Source organism: Oncorhynchus mykiss, chromosome 13, assembly GCF_057628025.1.
Source record: "Oncorhynchus mykiss isolate SJ-2025 chromosome 13, ASM5762802v1, whole genome shotgun sequence".
Taxonomy (NCBI): Eukaryota; Metazoa; Chordata; class Actinopteri; order Salmoniformes; family Salmonidae; genus Oncorhynchus; species Oncorhynchus mykiss.
The window spans coordinates 7,850,723-7,877,500 of NC_143034.1; the positions used below are offsets into that span (position 1 = coordinate 7,850,723).

Consider the following 26,778-nt stretch of genomic DNA (forward strand, 5'->3'; position numbering starts at 1 on the left):
ACAAAACAGGCCACAATCACCCACGAAACACAGGTGGGAAAAGGCTACCGAAGTATGATTCTCCATCAGAGACAACTAACGACACCTGCCTCTGATTGAGAATCATACCAGGCCAAAACACAGGTGGGGAAAGGCTACCGAAGTATGATTCTCCATCAGAGACAACTAACGACACCTGCCTCTGATTGAGAATCATACCAGGCCAAAACACAGGTGGGGAAAGGCTACCGAAGTATGATTCTCAATCAGAGACAACTAACGACACCTGCCTCTGATTGAGAACCACACCAGGCCAAACACAAAAACACAACATAGAAAAACGAACATAGACAACCCACCCCAACTCACGCCCCGACCAACCTAAAACAAAGACATAACAAAAGAACTGAGGTCAGAACGTGACATATGTAGGGAATAGGGTGCCATTTGGGATATACCCATGTAAAAATAGAACTTAAAAACTCTCCTGTTGTTGTTGTTTATTTAGTTTCGTCAGACTGGACCAGGCCGTACCCACTGTTACCATGGAGATAGAGTCCGCCCTCACCTCCAGCAAGACGGCTTTACTACAGACCGTCCCATCAGGTGAGAGACGGGTTTTAATCAACAACACTGGATTCAATTGGCTGAGTCTATTTCCTGTGTCGTGCAATACTTTTGAACAGGACCCTTAGGGAGCACCATATTGGTTCCAGAGTATTCATGTTAAACATGTTATGAAGAATCACCTTTACTGCCTGACATCTTACACATTGTATTTCCCCCTCACAGGTTGCATTGTATACAGTGGAGAGGTGAGTATCTGTTTTTAGTTCTGTCTTACAGGCTGATGTGACTGTGTGATTTATCTGGACACTGCAAAGCAGATTGGAACTCATGATATTTCATCTTTCCCTCAGTGCAATGTCACCCCAGTTAATGGTACGATATATTGTGTGATATATATATATTAATTCACCAAACATTGATTATTATATTATTCAATTGATTTCATAGTGATCAATAATTCCTTGCATTCCATTGATTATTATTCAGAAATAACTAATTGTTCGTTACGTATTGTTTACAGAGACAAAAGTTTGTGCTGGTGTCAACAGGTGAGTTATTCAAAGATCATTTCTGTTCGCTTCTGTTTGTTTTGTGTTTTTAAAAGTTTAAACACAAAAAAAACAACATCTGTTAATTTGCGTTAATTGGTGACATGGTCTCAAGGGTTTTCTAATGCTGCTTTTCACATCTCCTCTTTCCATCACATCTCCTCTTTCCATCACATCTCCTCTTTCCATCACATCTCCTCTTTCCATCACATGTCCTCTTTCCATCACATCTCCTCTTTCCATCACATCTCCTCTTTCCATCACATCTCCTCTTTCCATCACATCTCCTCTTTCCATCACATCTCCTCTTTCCATCACATCTCCTCTTTCCATCACATCTCCTCTTTCCATCACATCTCCTCTTTCCATCACATCTCCTCTTTCCATCACATCTCCTCTTTCCATCACATCTCCTCTTTCCATCACATCTCCTCTTTCCATCACATCTCCTCTTTCCATCACATTTCCAACAACCATCTGAATATCTGTTGTTGATTCCTTCAGCACTGCTCTACAGGGTCGCCTTGACAACGGGCAGATCAGCGCAGTCCTCTGTGATTTCGCCGTCGATGTTTACGCTTGTGGCTCGGTACGAAGAATTCTTCACAACTGTCACGTTTCTGTTCAATTTTTTTTAGTTGTTTTTCTAGTTGAACAACCACAGAAGTGACCCAGATGTTCTTGTTTTTTGATTTGGTCTGACTTTTTGTTTGTTTTCTGGTTTCTTTGCTCTCTACTGTAAAGCGTCTCTGGGTCCTTGAAAAGCGATATATAAATCTCATGTATTATTATTATTATATATTATTATTAGATAATATTAGATATATAAATCTCATGTATTATTATAATTATATATTATATATTATTATTAGATATTATTAGATATATAAATCTCATGTATTATTATTATATATTATAATTATATATTATTTGATATATACATCTCATGTATTATTATAATTATATAGTATATATTATTATTAGATATTATTATTATTAGATATTATTATTATTATTATATATTATTAGATATATAAATATCATGTATTATTATTATTATATATTATTAATATTATTATTAGATATTATTAGATATATAAATCTCATGTATTATTATAATTATATAGTATATATTATTATTAGATATTATTATTATTAGATATTAATATTATTATTAGATATTATTAGATATATAAATCTCATGTATTATTATAATTATATAGTATATATTATTATTAGATATTATTATTATTAGATATTAATATTATTATTTGATATTATTAGATATATAAATCTCATGTATTATTATTATTATATATTATAATTATATATTATTTGATATATACATCTCATGTATTATTATAATTATATATTATTATTAGATATTATTAGATATATAAATCTCATGTATTATTATTATATATTATAATTATATATTATTTGATATATACATCTCATGTATTATTATAATTATATATTATTATTAGATATTATTAGATATATAAATCTCATGTATTATTATAATATATTATAATTATATATTATTTGATATATACATCTCATGTATTATTATTATTATATATTATTATTATATATTATTATTATTATTATATATATATATTATATATATTATATGATTTTGTACATTTTTTCTCTTTCTGTCCCTTCTTTACCCTCCAGCTGTCTATGTTGACATCGGAAAACTTGGTGAGCCTGTTGAAGTGTAAGCTGTCTGGTAACACCAGCCACTCAGCACAGATCTGGAAACTGTTCTTCTTTAAGGTCTCGGTGGTCCTGAACTCAGCCCTGGATCTCTTCTCCAACACCGTGAGATAAAACGCTTTATCTATTCACATCACACTTAAACTGTACATAGAAACCTACTGACTGATTATTATCACATCACACTTAAACTGTACATAGAAACCTACTGACTGATTATTATCATATCACACTTCAACTGTACATAGAAACCTACTGACTGATTATTATCATATCACACTTAAACTGTACATAGAAACCTACTGACTGATTATTATCACATCACACTTAAACTGTACATATAAACGTACTGACTGATTATTACTGTATGTAGGTCTCCTCTATTGATCTGGCTTTTCTTTGGTTGTATTTTCCTACAAAGAAAAGGAGACATTATTTTCATACTACCAGTAGATCTGCCAGGGTCCCAAACATGATTGTGAACGCCGACATTCAGTCATTTCCCTGATAATGAAATCGTTGTTTCTTTTTAAAACCATGTTCTCCAGACACTAGACCCCAGCTCTCCAGCAGTGTCCCAGGCCCTGGATGCTATAAGAGAGGTAAGGCTGGACAGCTTCAGCCTGGCTAGTCTCAGAGATGAGAAAATCATCAACCTCTGGTTCAACACCAGACTGCGTCCCTTCCTACCTGCTGTCTCCACTGACTTCCTGTCCTGCCTCGGCACCAAGAACTTCAGCTGCTCCACCTACCAGACCACGTACGTATTAACGTTACTATATAATATCACCTACCAGACCATGTTATAACATCACCTACCAGGCCATGTTATAATATCACCATGTTATAATATCACCTACCAGACCATGTTATAATATCACCTACCAGACCATGTTATAACATCACCTACCAGGCCATGTTATAACATCACCTACCAGACCATGTTATAATATCACCTACCAGACCATGTTATAATATCACCTACCAGACCATGTTATAATATCACCATGTTATAATGTCACCTACCAGACCATGTTATAATATCACCTACCAGACCATGTTATAATATCACCTACCAGACCATGTTATAATATCACCTACCAGACCATGTTATAATATCACCTACCAGACCATGTTATAATATCACCTACCAGACCATGTTATAACACCACCTACCAGACCATGTTATAATATCACCTACCAGACCATGTTATAACATCACCTACCAGACCACGTTATAATATCACCTACCAGACCATGTTACAATATCACCTACCAGACCATGTTACAATATCACCTACCAGACCATGTTATAATATCACCTACCAGACCATGTTATAACACCACCTACCAGACCATGTTATAATATCACCTACCAGACCATGTTATAACATCACCTACCAGACCACGTTATAATATCACCTACCAGACCATGTTACAATATCACCTACCAGACCATGTTACAATATCACCTACCAGGTGATGAAAGGCCCTTTATCTACATCCCCAGAGTCAGATTATATCGTGGATACCCTTTTTATGTCTCTGCATACAGTATGAAGGAAGTTAGCGATAGTTTCGCGAGGCTAACTAGCGTTAGCGCCAGGAATGGAAGTTTATGGAAAGTTCCAGTCATTATGCTAACACTAGTTAGCAATTGCGCTAGCGATAGTTAGCAACTTGCTTCAAACTGCACGCAGAGACATAAAAATTTTATCCAAGAGTTAATCTGACTCCAATACATGCTAACCTCTCACCATTATAATAACAAGGGAATTTAGCATTTTAAATCATACCTCCAAGACATGCTAACCTCTCACCATTATAATAACAAGGGAGGTTAGCGTTTTAAATCATACCTCCAAGACATGCTAACCGCTCACCATTATAATAACAAGGGAGGTTAGCATTTTAAATCATACCTCCAAGACATGCTAACCTCTCACCATTATAATAACAAGGGAGGTTAGCGTTTTAAATCATACCTCCAAGACATGCTAACCGCTCACCATTATAATAACAAGGGAGGTTAGCATTTTAAATCATACCTCCAAGACATGCTAACCTCTCACCATTATAATAACAAGGGAGGTTAGCATTTTAAATCATACCTCCAAGACACGCTAACCTCTCACCATTATAATAACAAGGGAGGTTAGCATTTTAAATCATACCTCCAAGACATGCTAACCTCTCACCATTATAATAACAAGGGAGGTTAACATTTTGGGGGGAGGGGGTGATATTTGTGTGTCTGTAACTTTCTCTCTCATCACTATTCACACATTTTTTCAGGACTATCCATCATCATGGTCACATCCACATGAATGTAGAAGTGTTTATAAACATATTATATTCTTATTTACAATAAAAGAGACTCTAAAGTGACACAACACATTATTTACCACTGATTTCTATTGGGCACGACATTAGCTGAAACAACCAAAACAAACAGCAAATACATCCAACAAGATTGTAGAGTCATAAGCTTTATGTAATCATCTGGTACTCGGAATATGGGACCAAATATTTACTACTTTAATACACATATAGGTGAGTTTGTCCCAATTCTTTTGGTCCCTTAAAAGGGAGGGACTATGTATAAAAGATGTTGTAATTTCTAAACGGTTCACCCCATACAGATCCAAATATACCTCAGATTTAAACCAGATGGTCTGCACTTTAAAAATAAATCTCCAAATCCTGGTCTGCTGCATCAACAACTCTTCACTGTGGAGAGGATTGACTTGTGTCCAAGAGGTTTGCTTTGCAGCGATGATAACCTCTAACCCCTTTGTCTTTTCCCTCAGCGTTCAGATCCTGAGCAGCCACCACTCAGCCATGGACCAGTCCAGACAGATATCAGTCTATACTACCTTCATAGAGGTCTTTCTCTCCAGGAACAACACAGCAGGTACTGACCAATAGGAACTGAGTCTCAGCAGGTACTGACCAATAGGAACTGAGTCTCACCAGGTACTGACCAATAGGAACTGAGCCACAGCTGGTATTAACCAATAAGAACTGAGCCTCATCAGGTACTGACCAATAGGAACTGAACCTCAACAGGTAGGAACTGACCAGTAGGAACTGACCAGTAGGAACTGAGCCTCATCAGGTACTGACCGATAGGAACTGAGCCTCAGCAGGTACTGACCAATAAGAACTGAGCCTCATCAGTTACTGACCAATAGGAACTGAGCCACAGCTGGTACTAACCAATAAGAACTGAGCCTCATCAGGTGCTGACCGATAGGAACTGAGCCACAGCCGGTACTGACCAATAAGAACTGAGCCTCATCAGTTACTGACCAATAGGAACTGAGCCTCAGCAGGTATCAAATCAAATCAAATGACACTGTTACTGACCAATAGAGTGCTGAGCCTGAGGGCACATTACTTTTTCTATAGGCCCTGTTCCAAAGTAATGCCTTGTAGGGAAGAGGGGGCCATTTCAGACACAGCCGTTGTCAGTCAAACTGCTGTGTAAATAACACAAACACACTTCTGAAAGTGTTGTCTGGAGAGTTACTACGGGATCTTCAATAGACTGGCACTGAAACACCAGCAGGGACTTTTCTCTGACTGTGTTATCTGGAGAGTTACTATGGGATCTTCAATAGACTGGCACTGTGTTGTCTAAATGTGTTATCTGGAGAGTTACTACGGGATCTTCAATAGACTGGCACTGTGTTGTCTAAATGTGTTATCTGGAGAGTTACTATGGGATCTTCAATAGACTGGCACTGTGTTGTCTAAATGTGTTATCTGGAGAGTTACTACGGGATCTTCAATAGACTGGCACTGTGTTGTCTAAATGTGTTATCTGGAGAGTTACTATGGGATCTTCAATAGACTGGCACTGTGTTGTCTAAATGTGTTCTCTGGAGAGTTACTATGGGATCTTCAATAGACTGGCACTGTGTTGTCTAAATGTGTTATCTGGAGAGTTACTATGGGATCTTCAATAGACTGGCACTGTGTTGTCTAAATGTGTTCTCTGGAGAGTTACTATGGGATCTTCAATAGACTGGCACTGTGTTGTCTAAATGTGTTATCTGGAGAGTTACTATGGGATCTTCAATAGACTGGCACTGTGTTGTCTAAATGTGTTATCTGGAGAGTTACTATGGGATCTTCAATAGACTGGCACTGTGTTGTCTAAATGTGTTCTCTGGAGAGTTACTATGGGATCTTCAATAGACTGGCACTGTGTTGTCTAAATGTGTTATCTGGAGAGTTACTATGGGATCTTCAATAGACTGGCACTGTGTTGTCTAAATGTGTTATCTGGAGAGTTACTATGAGATCTTCAATAGACTGGCACTGTGTTGTCTAAATGTGTTGTCTGGAGAGTTACTACGGGATCTTCAATAGACTGGCACTGTGTTGTCTGAATGTGTTATCTGGAGAGTTACTACGGGATCTTCAATAGACTGGCACTGAAACACCAGCAGGGACTTTTCTCTGACTGTGTTATCTGGAGAGTTACTATGGGATCTTCAATAGACTGGCACTGAATCACCAGCAGGGACTTTTCTCTGAATGTGTTATCTGGAGAGTTACTATGGGATCTTCAATAGACTGGCACTGTGTTGTCTAAATGTGTTATCTGGAGAGTTACTATGGGATCTTCAATAGACTGGCACTGTGTTGTCTAAATGTGTTATCTGGAGAGTTACTACGGGATCTTCAATAGACTGGCACTGTGTTGTCTAAATGTGTTATCTGGAGAGTTACTATGGGATCTTCAATAGACTGGCACTGTGTTGTCTGAATGTGTTATCTGGAGAGTTACTATGGGATCTTCAATAGACTGGCACTGAAACACCAGCAGGGACTTTTCTCTGACTGTGTTCTCTAAATGTGTTCTCTAATTGTGTTGTCTAAATGTGTTGTCTAATTGTGTTCTCTCTAAATGTGTTGTCTAATTGTGTTCTCTCTAAATGTGTTGTCTAAATGTGTTGTCTAATTGTGTTCTCTCTAAATGTGTTGTCTAATTGTGTTCTCTCTAAATGTGTTCTCTCTAAATGTGTTGTCTAAATGTGTTGTCTAAATGTGTTCTCTCTAAATGTGTTCTCTCTAAATGTGTTCTCTCTAAATGTGTTCTCTCTAAATGTGTTGTCTAAATGTGTTGTCTAAATGTGTTCTCTCTAAATGTGTTCTCTCTAAATGTGTTCTCTCTAAATGTGTTCTCTAATTGTGTTCTCTCTAAATGTGTTCTCTCTAAATGTGTTCTCTCTAAATGTGTTCTCTAATTGTGTTCTCTCTAAATGTGTTCTCTCTAAATGTGTTCTCTAATTGTGTTCTCTCTAAATGTGTTCTCTAATTGTGTTCTCTCTAAATGTGTTCTCTCTAAATGTGTTGTCTAAATGTGTTCTCTCTAAATGTGTTCTCTAATTGTGTTCTCTCTAAATGTGTTCTCTCTAAATGTGTTCTCTCTAAATGTGTTCTCTAATTGTGTTCTCTCTAAATGTGTTGTCTAAATGTGTTCTCTCTAAATGTGTTCTCTCTAAATGTGTTCTCTCTAAATGTGTTCTCTCTGAATGTGTTGTCTAATTGTGTTATCTCTAATTGTGTTGTCTATATGTGTTCTCTCTAATTGTGTTGTCTGTGTGTTCTCTCTAAATGTGTTGTCTAAATGTGTTCTCTCTAAATGTGTTCTCTCTAATTGTGTTGTCTAAATGTGTTCTCTCTAAATGTGTTCTCTAATTGTGTTCTCTCTAAATGTGTTGTCTAATTGTGTTCTCTCTAAATGTGTTCTCTAATTGTGTTCTCTCTAATTGTGTTGTCTAAATGTGTTCTCTCTAAATGTGTTGTCTAATTGTGTTCTCTCTAATTGTGTTGTCTATATGTGTCGTCTCTAAATGTGTTGTCTAATTGTGTTCTCTCTAAATGTGTTGTCTAATTGTGTTGTCTGTGTGTTCCCAGACTCCAGCTGTAGCTCTGACACCCTGAACAGTGGAGACTGGCTGCTGAAGAACTTCAGAGGATTCTCTGCCTTCGCCTCCTTCAAGGACATGCAGAGACTACTGACCACCTTCTCTGTGGTAACTGTCTGTTGTCCTGTTGTCCTGTGGCAATAGTCTGTAATAGTGTCTGTTGTTGTGTCTGTGCTGCAGACTGAACCGTTACACCAGCTAATAGTGATAGTGTCTGTAATAATGTTGTCTGTGGTTATAATGTGAGTTGTGTGTGTGCTGCAGACGGAGGCCCTGCCCCAGCTCACAGTGAGACAGTTGGCAGAGGTGTCCTCTAGTCCAGACCAGCTCAGCTCTGCTGCAGACGTCACCATGCTGATGAACTACGTACCCAACATCCTCTTCACTGACTTCTTCAATGACTTCTCTCTAGCCATCACCGTGAGACAAGCTCGTCGTATATATTATATTTGTTTACAAATATGGAATAGGGGTGCCATTTGAGGGGATTCTGTCTGTCATTTGAGGGGATTCTATCTGTCAATAGTTTGTCATTTGACGGGATCCTGTCTGTCAATAGTTTGTCATTTGAGGGGATCCTGTCTGTCAATAGTTTGTCATTTGAGGGGATCCTGTCTGTCAATAGTTTGTCATTTGAGGGGATCCTGTCTGTCAATAGTTTGTCATTTGAGGGGATCCTGTCTGTCAATAGTTTGTCATTTGAGGGGATCCTGTCTGTCAATAGTTTGTCATTTGAGGGGATCCTGTCTGTCAATAGTTTGTCATTTGAGGGGATCCTGTCTGTCAATAGTTTGTCATTTGAGGGGATCCTGTCTGTCAATAGTTTGTCATTTGAGGGGATCCTGTCTGTCAATAGTTTGTCATTTGAGGGGATCCTGTCTGTCAATAGTTTGTCATTTGAGGGGATCCTGTCTGTCAATAGTTTGTCATTTGAGGGGATCCTGTCTGTCAATAGTTTGTCATTTGAGGGGATCCTGTCTGTCAATAGTTTGTCATTTCAGTGGATTCTGTCTGTCAATAGTTTGTCATTTCAGTGGATCCTGTCTGTCAATAGTTTGTCATTTCAGTGGATCCTGTCTGTCAATAGTTTGTCATTTGAGGGGATCCTGTCTGTCAATAGTTTGTCATTTCAGTGGATCCTGTCTGTCAATAGTTTGTCATTTGAGGGGATCCTGTCTGTCAATAGTTTGTCATTTCAGTGGATCCTGTCTGTCAATAGTTTGTCATTTCAGTGGATCCTGTCTGTCAATAGTTTGTCATTTGAGGGGATCCTGTCTGTCAATAGTTTGTCATTTGAGGGGATCCTGTCTGTCAATAGTTTGTCATTTGAGGGGATCCTGTCTGTCAATAGTTTGTCATTTGAGGGGATCCTGTCTGTCAATAGTTTGTCATTTGAGGGGATCCTGTCTGTCAATAGTTTGTCATTTGAGGGGATCCTGTCTGTCAATAGTTTGTCATTTGAGGGGATCCTGTCTGTCAATAGTTTGTCATTTGAGGGGATCCTGTCTGTCAATAGTTTGTCATTTGAGGGGATCCTGTCTGTCAATAGTTTGTCATTTCAGTGGATTCTGTCTGTCAATAGTTTGTCATTTCAGTGGATCCTGTCTGTCAATAGTTTGTCATTTCAGTGGATCCTGTCTGTCAATAGTTTGTCATTTGAGGGGATCCTGTCTGTCAATAGTTTGTCATTTCAGTGGATCCTGTCTGTCAATAGTTTGTCATTTGAGGGGATCCTGTCTGTCAATAGTTTGTCATTTCAGTGGATCCTGTCTGTCAATAGTTTGTCATTTCAGTGGATCCTGTCTGTCAATAGTTTGTCATTTGAGGGGATCCTGTCTGTCAATAGTTTGTCATTTGAGGGGATCCTGTCTGTCAATAGTTTGTCATTTGAGGGGATCCTGTCTGTCAATTGTTCAAAAGGTTTGTTTGGGTCTGAAGATGGACTATTATTCAACTGTCTTCCATTATCTGTTCTCTCTCTCTGCTACTCATCCTCTTCCTCTCTTACCTTTCCTGTCCCTTCCTCCCTCCTTTCATCTCTCCCTCCCTCCCTCCCTCTCTATCCCTCTCTCCACCCCTCTCCCCTCCCTCTCTCCCCCCCTCCATCCCTCTCTCCACCCCTCTCCCCTCCCTCTCTCCCCCCCTCCATCCCTCTCTCCCCTCCGTAGGGTCAAGAGTCTAAGTTCCCGGTGGCGGTGCGTTCAGCCATGCTCCAGCAGGTGTTTGAACGCGGGAACCTATCAGACCGCTCTGTTAGCGACCAGGAAGTACTCACCTGGCTTCAGAGCAGGCTCCGCCCACTGCTGATCAACCTGTCCCCGCTCCACGTCGCCCCCCTCTTCAGTGTGGTCGCACAGAGGAACTGCAACATTGGACAGCAGCTGTAAGAGACGGACTGATCTTCACTGGGGATTTAGGCTTGCGTCCCAAATTGCAACCTATTACTTATAAACTACAGTCACAAGTAGTGCACTATGTAGGGAATAGGGGGCGATTAGGGATGTACATTAGGGTAAAGTAGTGCACTATGTAGGGAATAGGGGGCCATTAGGGATGTACATTAGGGTAAAGTAGTGCACTATGTAGGGAATAGGGGCCATTAGGGATGTATCTCAGGGTAAAGTAGTGCACTATGTAGGGAATAGGGGGCCATTAGGGATGTATCTCAGGGTAAAGTAGTGCACTATGTAGGGAATAGGGTGTCATTAGGGATGTATATTAGGATAAAGTAGTGCACTATGTAGGGAATAGGGAGCCATGAGGGGTGTATCTCAGGCTAAAGTAGTGCACTATGTAGGGAATAGGGGTGTCATTAGGGATGTATCTCAGGGTAAAGTAGTGCACTATGTAGGGAATAGGGGTGTCATTAGGGGTGTATATTAGGATAAAGTAGTGCACTATGTAGGGAATAGGGGTGTCATTAGGGATGTATATTAGGATAAAGTAGTGCACTATGTAGGGAATAGGGGCCATTAGGGATGTATCTCAGACTAAAGTAGTGCACTATGTAGGGAATAGGGAGCCATGAGGGGTGTACCCTGAGTCAGTAGTGATGTTGATGTGCAGGGTGTATCTATCTTAAATCTTGCTCTATTTCACGTGAGACTGTAGAAGCATGTTTTCCTGTATCTTTGACTGATCTCAAAGTGTGTGGGGGGGGGCTCCCAGACAGTCACATGTCCTCTACTCCCCACCGTATCTGTCCTTCCTACTGTTCTCCCACCCTGCCCCCCTCCCCCTCTGTTTCCAACTGCATAACATGTTAAATGTACAAGATCCATGTTAGACGATAGTGTCAGGTGGGGGGTCGTCTCAGCAGCAGAGGAGAGGCAGCCATCTTGTATTTTGATGACGGGTATGTTTAATTTCTGACATGTTTGTCTCTCCAAGGGTGGAGGTGCTGAACGCCACCCTCCCTACACTTCAGGACAACACACAGAGAAACGTCTACGATCAAATCACCCTCTCCCTCCAAGGTACTGACTGACATCCACAACACATCCACTGGAAATATAAATACTACAGAATACTATGAAACTATAAATACTGCAGCATACTATGAAACTATAAATACTACAGAATACTATGAAACTATAAATACTACAGAATACTATGAAACTAAATACTACAGAATACTATGAAACTATAAATACTACAGAATACTATGAAACTATAAATACTACAGAATACTATGAAACTATAAATACTACAGAATACTATGAAACTATAAATACTACAGAATACTATGAAACTATAAATACTACAGCATACTATGAAACTATAAATACTACAGAATACTATGAAACTATAAATACTACAGAATACTATGAAACTATAAATACTACAGAATACTATGAAACTATAAATACTACAGAATACTATGAAACTATAAATACTACAGAATACTATGAAACTATAAATACTACAGAATACTATGAAACTAAATACTACATAAAACTATGAAACTATAAATACTACAGAATACTATGAAACTATAAATACTACAGAATACTATGAAACTATAAATACTACAGAATACTATGAAACTATAAATACTACAGAATACTATGAAACTAAAAATACTACAGCATACTATGAAACTATAAATACTACAGAATACTATGAAACTATAAATACTACAGAATACTATGAAACTATAAATACTACAGAATACTATGAAACTATAAACACTACAGAATACTATGAAACTATAAATACTACAGAATACTATGAAACTATAAATACTACAGAATACTATGAAACGTGTCTTGCTGTAACACCAAAGCTCAACACTCGGTTTTTCATATTTTTATATCGTGATACAAAACCTACGACTCAAACAACTAATGATCGTATTTGTTGTCAGTTTGTCATATTGATTTTTGACCACAGAATTTCCCGTTAAGGATATTTGATTGACAGTCCTGTCCCTGCCCCCCTCCATAGGCTCTTCCCCACTCCGTTGCTATGGCACAAACTACAACCACAGTTTCTATGGTTACCTGGAGAGTTCCTTCCTGGGTTTCGGCTTCCCCAACCTGACCACCTTCCTCTCCCTCATACCCCATAGCCAGATGGAACAGGTGAGGGGTGTGTGTGTGTGCGTGTATCACAGGAGGTTGGTGGCACCTTAATTGGGGAGGACGGGTTCATGGTAATGGCTGGAGCGGAATTGGTAGAATGGTCTCAAATACATTAAACACATGGTTTCCATGGTTTCCACGTGTTTGATTCCAATCCATTTGCTCCGTTCCAGATATTATCGAGAGCCGTCCTCCCGTCAGCAGCCTCCACTGGTGTGTGTTTGAGACAATGCTTTAAGGGGACATAGATAAGGATGATGATGATGATGATGATGAAGGTGTGTGTGTTTGAGACAATGCTTTAAGAGGACATAGGTAAGGATGATGATGATGAAGGTGTGTGTGTTTCCTCATCTCTCTCTCTCTCTCTAGCTGGTGAACTCTCTGCCTGTCTCTGACCTGGGTCGTTTCCTGCGCCGCCCCAACGTTGTCGACGACGACACAAAACTCTGCCAGCTCTACAGCAACTACGCCAAGACCCCACTGTTCCTGGGGACTGTACGTACACACACGCACGCACACACACTCTCACACACTCACTCACTCACTCACACACACACACACACACACACACACACACACACACACACACACACACACACACACACACACACACACACACACACACACACACACACACACACACACACACACACACAATTGCTGTGTTACCCGTGTGAAACTGCCACCCATTCACCAGAAAGAACACATCCCAGTTTCCTCTAAACCGCATTCATATCTAAGCCACTGGCCTGTCTTCCCCCCCCCCCCCAGGAGAGTATCCCTGAGTCAGTGAGGCGTCCCACACTGCCGTGTGTCTGGCCCCAGGCTCTCAGCAGCAGTCAGAGGTCAGAGGTCAACGCCTGGTTTGACCTGAGGCTGAAGAACTACCTGCCCTTCCTCACCAGGAGCCTGGTGACCTCCGCCGCTGTCCAGACCGCCCCTTGTCTGGCCTTCCAAAAACTGTAAGGGATTTTTCCCCCAAAAAATATATTTACTACGTATCTGTTTCCGATTTTATTGAACGGGGTAGACAGAAACCAGCTGAACGTCAGACAGAAGACTGGTGGGACCGGAATTACAATCCCGTGCAGGCAGGGATTTGCAGATGTGCAGAGGGCCGCGGCTTCCACCTGTTATGACTTTGTACTGAGACTTGTTACCACGGGAACAACCCCTTAGTGTTGGTGGAACTCTTGTAGAAGAGTTTCACATTCTGTCTTTTTATTCCGTCTGGTCTCAATGTTCGACATTGTGTTTCGACATATTTTTCCCACAATGTCTACGTTTGACTTGATCTGTTGTAATGAATGTGATGTTGTTGTTTTTGTTGTTGTGTTTTTTTTTTTAGCGTCTCAATTCTGGGGAGTTATAACTACAGCGCTGCCGACTTTGTGGAGAGAGATGTGTACAGGGAGACCATCAGGACGTATCTCACCTCAGGTCAGCCATTTTGTGCCACAGACCCGCCAGTTTCCATCGGAGCCATAGATATGACTATGGAGTTTATGTAACCGTCCTCCATGTTGGCTCTAAATGTTCCATGATCAAATCGAATGAAATTGTATTTGTCACAACGCACGCTGAATACAACAGGTGTAGACCTTTCAGTGAAATGCTGAATACAAGCCCCTAACCAACAATGCAGTTTAAAAAATGTGAATAAGAATAAGAAATAAAAGGAACAAGTATTTAAAGAGCAGCAATAAAATAACAATAGAGAGACAATATACAGGGAGGTACCGGTACAGAGTCAATGTGGAGACTATATACAGGGAGGTACCAGTACAGAGTCAATGTGGAGACTATATACAGGGGGGTACCAGTACAGAGTCAATGTGGAGGCTATATACAGGGGGTACCGGTACAGAGTCAATGTGGAGACTATATACAGGGGGGTACCGGTACAGAGTCAATGTGGAGACTATATACAGGGAGGTACCGGTACAGAGTCAATGTGGAGACTATATACAGGGAGGTACCGGTACAGAGTCAATGTGGAGACTATATACAGGGAGGTACCGGTACAGAGTCAATGTGGAGGCTATATACAGGGAGGTACCGGTACAGAGTCAATGTGGAGACTATATACAGGGAGGTACTGGTACAGAGTCAATGTGGAGACTATATACAGGGAGGTACCGGTACAGAGTCAATGTGGAGACTATATACAAGGAGGTACCGGTACAGAGTCAATGTGGAGACTATATACAGGGAGGTACCGGTACAGAGTCAATGTGGAGGCTATATACAGGGAGGTACCAGTACAGAGTCAATGTGGAGGCTATATACAGGGAGGTACTGGTACAGAGTCAATGTGGAGACTATATACAGGGAGGTACCGGTACAGAGTCAATGTGGAGGCTATATACAGGGAGGTACCAGTACAGAGTCAATGTGGAGGCTATATACAGGGAGGTACCAGTACAGAGTCAATGTGGAGACTATATACAAGGAGGTACCGGTACAGAGTCAATGTGGAGACTATATACAGGGAGGTACTGGTACAGAGTCAATGTGGAGACTATATACAGGGAGGTACCGGTACAGAGTCAATGTGGAGACTATATACAGGGAGGTACTGGTACAGAGTCAATGTGGAGACTATATACAGGGAGGTACCGGTACAGAGTCAATGTGGAGACTATATACAGGGAGGTACCAGTACAGAGTCAATGTGGAGGCTATATACAGGGAGGTACTGGTACAGAGTCAATGTGGAGACTATATACAGGGAGGTACCGGTACAGAGTCAATGTGGAGGCTATATACAGGGAGGTACCAGTACAGAGTCAATGTGGAGGCTATATACAGGGAGGTACCAGTACAGAGTCAATGTGGAGGCTATATACAGGGAGGTACTGGTACAGAGTCAATGTGGAGACTATATACAGGGAGGTACCGGTACAGAGTCAATGTGGAGGCTATATACAGGGGGTACCAGTACAGAGTCAATGTGGAGACTATATACAGGGAGGTACCGGTACAGAGTCAATGTGGAGACTATATACAGGGAGGTACCAGTACAGAGTCAATGTGGAGACTATATACAGGGAGGTACCGGTACAGAGTCAATGTGGAGGCTATATACAGGAGGTACCAGTACAGAGTCAATGTGGAGACTATATACAGGGAGGTACCAGTACAGAGTCAATGTGGAGACTATATACAGGGAGGTACCAGTACAGAGTCAATGTGGAGGCTATATACAGGGAGGTACCGGTACAGAGTCAATGTGGAGACGATATACAGGGAGGTACCGGTACAGAGTCAATGTGGAGGCTATATACAGGGATGTACCGGTACAGAGTCAATGTGGAGACTATATACAGGGAGGTACCAGTACAGAGTCAATGTGGAGACTATATACAGGGAGGTACCAGTACAGAGTCAATGTGGAGACTATATACAGGGAGGTACCGGTACAGAGTCAATGTGGAGGCTATATACAGGGAGGTACCGGTACAGAGTCAATGTGGAGGCTATATACAGGGAGGTACCGGTACAGAGTCAATGTGGAGGCTATATACAGGGAGGTACCGGTACAGAGTCAATGTGGAGGCTATATACAGGGAGGTACCGGTACAGAGTCAATGTGGAGACTATATACAGGGAGGTACCGGTACAGAGTCAATGTGGAGGCTATATACAGGGAGGTACCGGTACAGAGTCAATGTGGAGGCTATATACAGGGAGGTACCGGTACAGAGTCAATGTGGAGACGATATACAGGGAGGTACCGGTACAGAGTCAATGTGGAGGCTATATACAGGGATGTACCGGTACAGAGTCAATGTGGAGACTATATACAGGGAGGTACCAGTACAGAGTCAATGTGGAGACGATATACAGGGAGGTACCAGTACAGAGTCAATGTGGAGACTATATACAGGGAGGTACCAGTACAGAGTCAATGTGGAGACGATATACAGGGAGGTACCAGTACAGAGTCAATGTGGAGACTATATACAGGGAGGTACCAGTACAGAGTCAATGTGGAGACGATATACAGGGAGGTACCAGTACAGAGTCAATGTGGAGACGATATACAGGGAGGTACCAGTACAGAGTCAATGTGGAGACTATATACAGGGAGGTACCAGTACAGAGTCAATGTGGAGACTATATACAGGGAGGTACCGGTACAGAGTCAATGTGGAGACTATATACAGGGAGGTACCGGTACAGAGTCAATGTGGAGACTATATACAGGGAGGTACCAGTACAGAGTCAATGTGGAGACGATATACAGGGAGGTACCAGTACAGAGTCAATGTGGAGACTATATACAGGGAGGTACCGGTACAGAGTCAATGTGGAGGCTATATACAGGGAGGTACCGGTACAGAGTCAATGTGGAGACTATATACAGGGAGGTACCGGTACAGAGTCAATGTGGAGACTATATACAGGGAGGTACCGGTACAGAGTCAATGTGGAGACTATATACAGGGAGGTACCGGTACAGAGTCAATGTGGAGGCTATATACAGGGAGGTACCAGTACAGAGTCAATGTGGAGACTATATACAGGGGGTACCAGTACAGAGTCAATGTGGAGACTATATACAGGGGGTACCGGTACAGAGTCAATGTGGAGGCTATATACAGGGGGTACCGGTACAGAGTCAATGTGGAGGCTATATACAGGGGGTACCGGTACAGAGTCAATGTGGAGGCTATATACAGGGGGTACCGGTACAGAGTCAATGTGGAGGCTATATACAGGGAGGTACCGGTACAGAGTCAATGTGGAGACTATATACAGGGAGGTACCGGTACAGAGTCAATGTGGAGACTATATACAGGGAGGTACCGGTACAGAGTCAATGTGGAGACTATATACAGGGAGGTACTGGTACAGAGTCAATGTGGAGACTATATACAGGGAGGTACCGGTACAGAGTCAATGTGGAGGCTATATACAGGGAGGTACCGGTACAGAGTCAATGTGGAGACTATATACAGGGAGGTACCGGTACAGAGTCAATGTGGAGGCTATATACAGGGAGGTACCGGTACAGAGTCAATGTGGAGACTATATACAGGGAGGTACCGGTACAGAGTCAATGTGGAGGCTATATACAGGGATGTACCGGTACAGAGTCAATGTGGAGACTATATACAGGGAGGTACCGGTACAGAGTCAATGTGGAGACTATATACAGGGAGGTACCGGTACAGAGTCAATGTGCGGGGGCACCGGTGTCGAGGTAATTGAGGTAATATGTACATGTAGGTAGAGTTATTAAAGTGACTATACAGAGATGATAACAGAGAGTAGCAGCAGTATAAAAGAGGGAGTGGGGGGGGGGGGGGCAATGCAAATAGTCTGGGTAGCCATTTGATTAGCTGTTCAGGAGTCTTATGTCTTGGGGGTGGAAGCTGTTTAGGAGCCTCTTGGACCTAGACTCGGCGCTCCGGTACCACTTGCCGTGCGGTAGCAGAGAGAGCAGTCTAGGACTAGTGTGGCTGGAGTCTTTGACAATTGTTAAGGCCTTCCTCTGACACTGCCCGGTGTAGAGGTCCTGGATGGCAGGAAGCTTGGTCCCGGTGATGTACGTGGTGATAACGTAGCAGTTTTAATTCTCACTATGATGTCATTGTTTGGGGAACTTTATATTGGTAATACTGAGAGAATGATACAGCTGGTCAACCACCTGTCATAACACTGCCATATCACTGCCATATCACTGCCATAACACTGCCATATCACTGCCATATCACTGCCATAACACTGCCATATCACTGCCATATCACTGCCATATCACTGCAATAACACTGCAATAACACTGCAATAACACTGCAGTAACACTGTTATAACACTGCAGTAACACTGCCATATCACTGCCATATCACTGCCATAACACTGCAATAACACTGCCATATCACTGCCATATCACTGCCATATCACTGCCATATCACTGCCATAACCCTGCCATATCACTGCAATAACACTGCAATAACACTGCAGTAACACTGTTATAACACTGCAGTAACACTGCCATATCACTGCCATATCACTGCCATAACACTGCAATAACACTGTTATAACACTGTTATAACACTGCAGTAACACTGCCATATCACTGCCATATCACTGCCATATCACTGCCATATCACTGCCATAACACTGCAGTAACACTGCCACATCACTGCCATATCACTGCCATATCACTGCCATAACACTGCAATAACACTGTTATAACACTGCAGTAACACTGCCATATCACTGCCATATCACTGCAGTAACACTGCCATATCACTGCCATATCACTGCCATAACACTGCCATATCACTGCCATATCACTGCCATAACACTGCCATATCACTGCCATATCACTGTCATAACACTGCAGTAACACTGCCATAACACTGCTATAACACTGTTATAACACTGCCATAACACTGCTATAACACTGTTATAACACTGCCATAACACTGCTATAACACTGTTATAACACTGCCATAACACTGCCATAACACTGTTATAACACTGCCATATCACTGCCATAACACTGCCATATCACTGCCATAACACTGTTATAACACTGCCATATCACTGCCATAACACTGCCATATCACTGCCATAACACTGTTATAACACTGTCATAACACTGCAGTAACACTGCTATAACACTGTTATAACACTGCTATAACACTGCAGTAACACTGTTATAACACTGTCATAACACTGCAGTAACACTGCCACAACACTGCAGTAACACTGCCATATCACTGCCATATCACTGCCATATCACTGTCATAACACTGCAGTAACACTGCCATAACACTGCTATAACACTGTTATAACACTGCCATAACACTGCTATAACACTGTTATAACACTGCCATAACACTGCTATAACACTGTTATAACACTGCCATAACACTGCTATAACACTGTTATAACACTGCTTTACCAAATGTCTGTGGTGGCAACGTGTTTTGTCCTGCTGTCTCCAGCGTCGGCTCCTAAGTGTTACAACGCCAGTGATCCAGAGCTCAACTCAACGGCCTGGTTTGCTGAGAACATCGGACTCTTCATCACTTATCTCACCTTGGAAGACCTCAACACCTTCGGATCAGCGCAGGTACTGTACTGTGGTATATAGACACACACACACACACACACACACACACACACACACACACACACACACACACACACACACACACACACACACACACACACACACACACACACACACACACACACACACACACACACACACACACAGCTTCTACTTGAGCATCATTGAAAAAGGATGAATTTCCAAATATCAAATTGCTAATTGAGTTTACTTCCTGAATTGACTGCTCTCAATTCAAATTGGCACACACCTGGAATGCATGGCATGGTATTAATCCCTGTGTGTGTCCCTCCTCCTCTTCCTCCACCTCCTCCTCTTCTTCCTCCTCCTCCTCCTCCTCTTCCACTTCCTCCTCCTCTTATTCCTCTTCCACCTCCTCCCCCTCCTCCCCCTCCTCCTCTTCCACTTCCTCCTCCTCATCCTCCTCCTCATCCTCCTCTTCCTCCCCTTCCTCCACCTCCTCCTCTTCCTCCTCCCCTCCTCCTCTTCCACTTCCTCCTCCTCTTATTCCTCTTCCACCTCCTCTTCCTCCTCCTCTTCCTCCTCCCCCTTCTCCTCCTTCTCCTCTTCTTCCTCCTCCTCTTCCTCCTCCTCTTCCTCCTCCCCCTCCTCCTCTTCCTCCTCCCAGGTGTTGCAGGTGTTCACAGTGAACCTGGTGAACATAGGTCTACTGAACTCCACTAGCCTGCCCCAGAACCTCACTGACTACTACACATCACTGGTCTACCTACAGGACAGCAACTTCAACCCTCTGTTGTGAGTCTGTCTGTCTGTCTGTCTGTCTGTCTGTCTGTCTGTCTGTCTGTCTGTCTGTCTGTCTGTCTGTCTGTCTGTCTGTCTCTATCTCTCCTGTCTGTCTGTCTGTCTGTCTGTCTGTCTGTCTCTCTCGCTCTCGTCTCTCTCTCTCCTGTCTCTATGTGAGTCTCTCTCTCTCTTTCTGCCTCTCTCTGTCTCTCTGTGCCTCTCTCGCTGTTTCTCTCCTGTCTGTCTGTCTGCGTGGGTCTGTCTCTGTCTATCTGTCTGTGAGTCTGTCTTCTCGTCTCTCTCTCTCTCTCAATTCAATTCAAGGCGCTTTATTGGCATGGGAAACATATGTTAACATTGCCAAAGCAAGTGAGGTAAAACCTTTTCTTGTGGCAACAGGTCACAAATCTTGCTGCTGTGATGGCACACTGTGGTATTTCTCTCTCTCTCTCCTGTCTCTCTCTCTCTCTCTCTCTCTCTCTCAATCCTACATAATATTACCTCTTCTCTTTCTCCCCCCCCCCCCCCCTCTCTCTCCAGTCTTCCTCTGTTGTTTCGATGTGTGGCCCCAGGGCCAGCCTTCAGACAGCTGGATGCTGAGCAGAGCATGATCCTTCTACACAACCTGACTACACTGTGTAGAGACCTGGACCCACAGGTAACACACACAGACACAGACACAGACACAGACACACAGACACACAGACAGACAGACAGACAGACAGACAGACAGACAGACAGACAGACAGACACACAGACATAGACATACACACAAACGTACAGACAGACACACACACACACACACACACACACACACACACACACACAGACACAGACACACACACACACACACACACACACATAGACATACACATACAAACGGACACACAGACAAACAGACACACACACACACAGACAGACACACAGACACACGAACTGTACATTAACCCTCGCTGTGTGTTCTCTGCAGGTGTCTGCAGCTCTAGCAGCTAACATGGGAGACAACTTAAACAGCAACACCATCGCTGCCCTCGGCAGAGAGAGTACAGGTCTGTCTGAGGGTCAGATCACCATGGCACCCGCCAGCGTTCTGTGGGCTTCCTTCAGCATTCTGAGCACTGTGATTGGCTGGAACCAGGGCCAGGCCATGGCCATCATCCAATCACTGATGCTGTCAGGAGCCGTGAAGGTAACCTAGTTGGTGGTGGTTGTTGTTTTTTCCCCCAAAACACATTTTAAAAAGTCACAAAGATTAAAAGATAAAGACACAGGCTCTCAGATAAACACGTTCTTCACCCATTTGTCTTTCAATCTTCTCTTTCTCACTTTCCTGTCGGTTTCTGGTTTTCACTCATACTGCCTCTCAGACGTCAGAGTCAGGAGACCCGTAGGTGAACTAGCAAGTGGTAGTTAATCACCTAGTACTGGTTGTTGTTGTGGTAGTTAGTTAATCACCTAGCACTGGTTGTTGTTGTGGTAGTTAGTTAATCACCTAGTACTGGTTGTTGTTGTGGTAGTTAGTTAATCACCTAGTACTGGTTGTTGTTGTGGTAGTTAGTTAATCACCTAGTACTGGTTGTTGTTGTGGTAGTTAGTTAATCACCTAGTACTGGTTGTTGTTGTGGTAGTTAGTTAATCACCTAGTACTGGTTGTTGTTGCTGGTAGTTAGTTAATCACCTAGTACTGGTTGTTGTTGTTGTGATAGTTAATCACCTAGTACTGGTTGTTGTTTCTGGTAGTTAGTTAATCACCTAGTACTGGTTGTTGTTTCTGGTAGTTAGTTAATCACCTAGTACTGGTTGTTGTTGCTGGTAGTTAGTTAATCACCTAGTACTGGTTGTTGTTGCTGGTAGTTAGTTAATCACCTAGTACTGGTTGTTGTTGCTGGTAGTTAGTTAATCACCTAGTACTGGTTGTTGTTGCTGGTAGTTAGTTAATCACCTAGTACTGGTTGTTGTTGCTGGTAGTTAGTTAATCACCTAGTACTGGTTGTTGTTTCTGGTAGTTAGTTAATCACCTAGTACTGGTTGTTGTTGCTGGTAGTTAGTTAATCACCTAGTACTGGTTGTTGTTGCTGGTAGTTAGTTAATCACCTAGTACTGGTTGTTGTTGCTGGTAGTTAGTTAATCACCTAGTACTGGTTGTTGTTGCTGGTAGTTAGTTAATCACCTAGTACTGGTTGTTGTTGCTGGTAGTTAGTTAATCACCTAGTACTGGTTGTTGTTGCTGGTAGTTAGTTAATCACTTAGTACTGGTTGTTGTTGCTGGTAGTTAGTTAATCACCTAGTACTGGTTGTTGTTGCTGGTAGTTAGTTAATCACCTAGTACTGGTTGTTGTTGCTGGTAGTTAGTTAATCACCTAGTACTGGTTGTTGTTGTGGTAGTTAGTTAATTACCTAGTACTGGTTGTTGTTGTGGTAGTTAGTTAATCACCTAGTACTGGTTGTTGTTGCTGGTAGATAGTTAATCACCTAGTACTGGTTGTTGTTGCTGGTAGATAGTTAATCACCTAGTACTGGTTGTTGTTGCTGGTAGATAGTTAATCACCTAGTACTGGTTGTTGTTGCTGGTAGATAGTTAATCACCTAGTACTGGTTGTTGTTGCTGGTAGTTAGTTAATCACCTAGTACTGGTTGTTGTTGTGGTAGTTAGTTAATCACCTAGTACTGGTTGTTGTTGTTGTGATAGTTAATCACCTAGTACTGGTTGTTGTTGCTGGTAGTTAGTTAATCACCTAGTACTGGTTGTTGTTGTTGTGGTAGTTAATCACCTAGTACTGGTTGTTGTTGCTGGTAGTTAGTTAATCACCTAGTACTGGTTGTTGTTGTTGTGGTAGTTAATCACCTAGTACTGGTTGTTGTTGCTGGTAGTTAGTTAATCACCTAGTACTGGTTGTTGTTGCTGGTAGTTAGTTAATCACCTAGTACTGGTTGTTGTTGTTGTGGTAGTTAATCACCTAGTACTGGTTGTTGTTGTGATAGTTAATCACCTAGTACTGGTTGTTGTTGCTGGTAGTTAGTTAATCACCTAGTACTGGTTGTTGTTGCTGGTAGTTAGTTAATCACCTAGTACTGGTTGTTGTTGTGGTAGTTAGTTAATCACCTAGTACTGGTTGTTGTTGTGGTAGTTAGTTAATCACCTAGTAATGGTTGTTGTTGCTGGTAGTTAGTTAATCACCTAGTACTGGTTGTTGTTGCTGGTAGTTAGTTAATCACCTAGTACTGGTTGTTGTTGTTGTGATAGTTAATCACCTAGTACTGGTTGTTGTTGTTGTGATAGTTAATCACCTAGTACTGGTTGTTGTTGTTGTGATAGTTAATCACCTAGTACTGGTTGTTGTTGCTGGTAGTTAGTTAATCACCTAGTACTGGTTGTTGTTTCTGGTAGTTAGTTAATCACCTAGTACTGGTTGTTGTTGTTGTGATAGTTAATCACCTAGTACTGGTTGTTGTTGTTGTGATAGTTAATCACCTAGTACTGGTTGTTGTTTCTGGTAGTTAGTTAATCACCTAGTACTGGTTGTTGTTGTTGTGATAGTTAATCACCTAGTACTGGTTGTTGTTTCTGGTAGTTAGTTAATCACCTAGTACTGGTTGTTGTTGTTGTGATAGTTAATCACCTAGTACTGGTTGTTGTTGTTGTGATAGTTAATCACCTAGTACTGGTTGTTGTTGCTGGTAGTTAGTTAATCACCTAGTACTGGTTGTTGTTTCTGGTAGTTAGTTAATCACCTAGTACTGGTTGTTGTTGTTGTGATAGTTAATCACCTAGTACTGGTTGTTGTTGTTGTGATAGTTAATCACCTAGTACTGGTTGTTGCTGGTAGTTAGTTAATCACCTAGTACTGGTTGTTGTTGTTGTGATAGTTAATCACCTAGTACTGGTTGTTGTTGTTGTGATAGTTAATCACCTAGTACTGGTTGTTGCTGGTACCGCCACAGCAGGTTGTGCGGTATTTTGATAATATCATAGAATCTGTACTTTAATCATTATTCTGTCGTCGTTCACAATTTCCTCCTTTTTATCAGGTTATCAGATCCTTCCTTCGTTTGTTTCATACACTCGTCCGTGTTGTCGTTTTCATCTCTACTTCCTGTCAGATCAACAGCGCATCCACCTTGACAGCGCTGGGTTCCCTGGTGACCGGTGTTCCCTCGGCAACCTTAGGCAGCATCAGCGGCACGGAACTCCTCTACGCGTCCCAGGATCCCACATTCATAACATACATGCAGACCGCCCCGACGATCTTAATCCAGACTTTCGTCACTCAGGTACCGTGTCGCAGTTAAAGTCTTCCTCACTTAACCTTTTGGTTCCTACTATGAGAACTGTTGAGTATTTCCAGTTAATTCTATAGCAGTGATAAACATTTCTTAGCTGAATGCTTGTAATATAGATGGATAAAAGGATGGATGTTTGACTGACCGACCGACAAACTGATTGATTAATGTGGTGTCTATTCTCCCCATACAGTTGACTGATTGATTAATATGGTGTCTATTCTCCCCATACAGTTGATTGATTGATTAATATGGTGTCTATTCTCCCCATACAGTTGACTGATTGATTAATATGGTGTCTATTCTCCCCATAGGGTTAACTGATTGATTAATATGGTGTCTATTCTCCCCATAGGGTTAACTGATTGATTAATATGGTGTCTATTCTCCCCATACAGTTGACTGATTGATTAATATGGTGTCTATTCTCCCCATAGGGTTGACTGATTGATTCATGTGGTGTCTATTCTCCCCATACAGTTGACTGATTGATTAATATGGTGTCTATTCTCCCCAAACAGTTGACTGATTGATTAATATGGTGTCTATTCTCCCCATAGGGTTGACTGATTGATTAATAGGGTGTCTATTCTCCCCATACAGTTGACTGATTGATTCATGTGGTGTCTATTCTCCCCATCCAGTTGACTGATTGATTAATGTGGTGTCTATTCTCCCCATCCAGTTGACTGATTGATTAATATGGTGTCTATTCTCCCCATAGGGTTGACTGATTGATTAATATGGTGTCTATTCTCCCCATAGGGTTGACTGATTGATTAGGTGTCTATTCTCCCCATAGGGTTGACTGATTGATTAATATGGTGTCTATTCTCCCCATACAGTTGACTGATTGATTAATGTGGTGTCTATTCTCCCCATACAGTTGACTGATTGATTAATGTCGTGTCTATTCTCTCCATCCAGTTGATCACAGTGAACCCTAACCCAGACAGTATTCTCCAGAACGTCCCAGACAGCATGTCTACTGAGATCCCCAGGTCCCTGCTGCAGGGCTTCTCTCAGAGCAGTGTGGTGGTGGAGAAACTGAACCAGAAGACATGGAGACACGAACAGGTGACGGGGAGCACACACACACACACAGAGAAAACACACACACACTGTGAACACACACACACTGTGAACACACACACACACTGTGAACACACACACACTCAGTGAACACATACACATTGAAAACACACAGTGAACACACACACACAGTGAACACACACACAGTGAACACACACACACACAGTGAACACACACACACAGTGAACACACACACACACAGTGAACACACACACAGTGAACAC

At 41.9% G+C, this 26,778-nt stretch overlaps 1 protein-coding gene across 6 annotated transcripts in view; it reads left to right on the forward strand.

The window, feature by feature from the left end:
- Positions 1-26,778, forward strand: part of mslnb (mesothelin b) — a 133,706-nt gene that overhangs the window by 89,748 nt on the left and 17,180 nt on the right. For all 6 annotated transcript variants that reach the window (XM_090194767.1, XM_090194771.1, XM_090194770.1 and 3 more), the window contains 22 exons: positions 488-585; positions 772-794; positions 900-921; positions 1,070-1,097; positions 1,602-1,686; positions 2,778-2,924; positions 3,368-3,579; positions 5,630-5,733; positions 8,751-8,869; positions 9,026-9,181; positions 10,930-11,144; positions 12,152-12,237; positions 13,208-13,344; positions 13,717-13,842; positions 14,119-14,309; positions 14,696-14,787; positions 20,310-20,437; positions 21,066-21,193; positions 21,722-21,839; positions 22,152-22,370; positions 25,283-25,453; positions 26,390-26,539. In XM_090194767.1, coding sequence (XP_090050893.1) covers positions 488-585; positions 772-794; positions 900-921; positions 1,070-1,097; positions 1,602-1,686; positions 2,778-2,924; positions 3,368-3,579; positions 5,630-5,733; positions 8,751-8,869; positions 9,026-9,181; positions 10,930-11,144; positions 12,152-12,237; positions 13,208-13,344; positions 13,717-13,842; positions 14,119-14,309; positions 14,696-14,787; positions 20,310-20,437; positions 21,066-21,193; positions 21,722-21,839; positions 22,152-22,370; positions 25,283-25,453; positions 26,390-26,539 — 2,755 coding nt within the window. The remainder of the gene's footprint in view (positions 1-487; positions 586-771; positions 795-899; positions 922-1,069; positions 1,098-1,601; positions 1,687-2,777; positions 2,925-3,367; positions 3,580-5,629; positions 5,734-8,750; positions 8,870-9,025; positions 9,182-10,929; positions 11,145-12,151; positions 12,238-13,207; positions 13,345-13,716; positions 13,843-14,118; positions 14,310-14,695; positions 14,788-20,309; positions 20,438-21,065; positions 21,194-21,721; positions 21,840-22,151; positions 22,371-25,282; positions 25,454-26,389; positions 26,540-26,778) is intronic.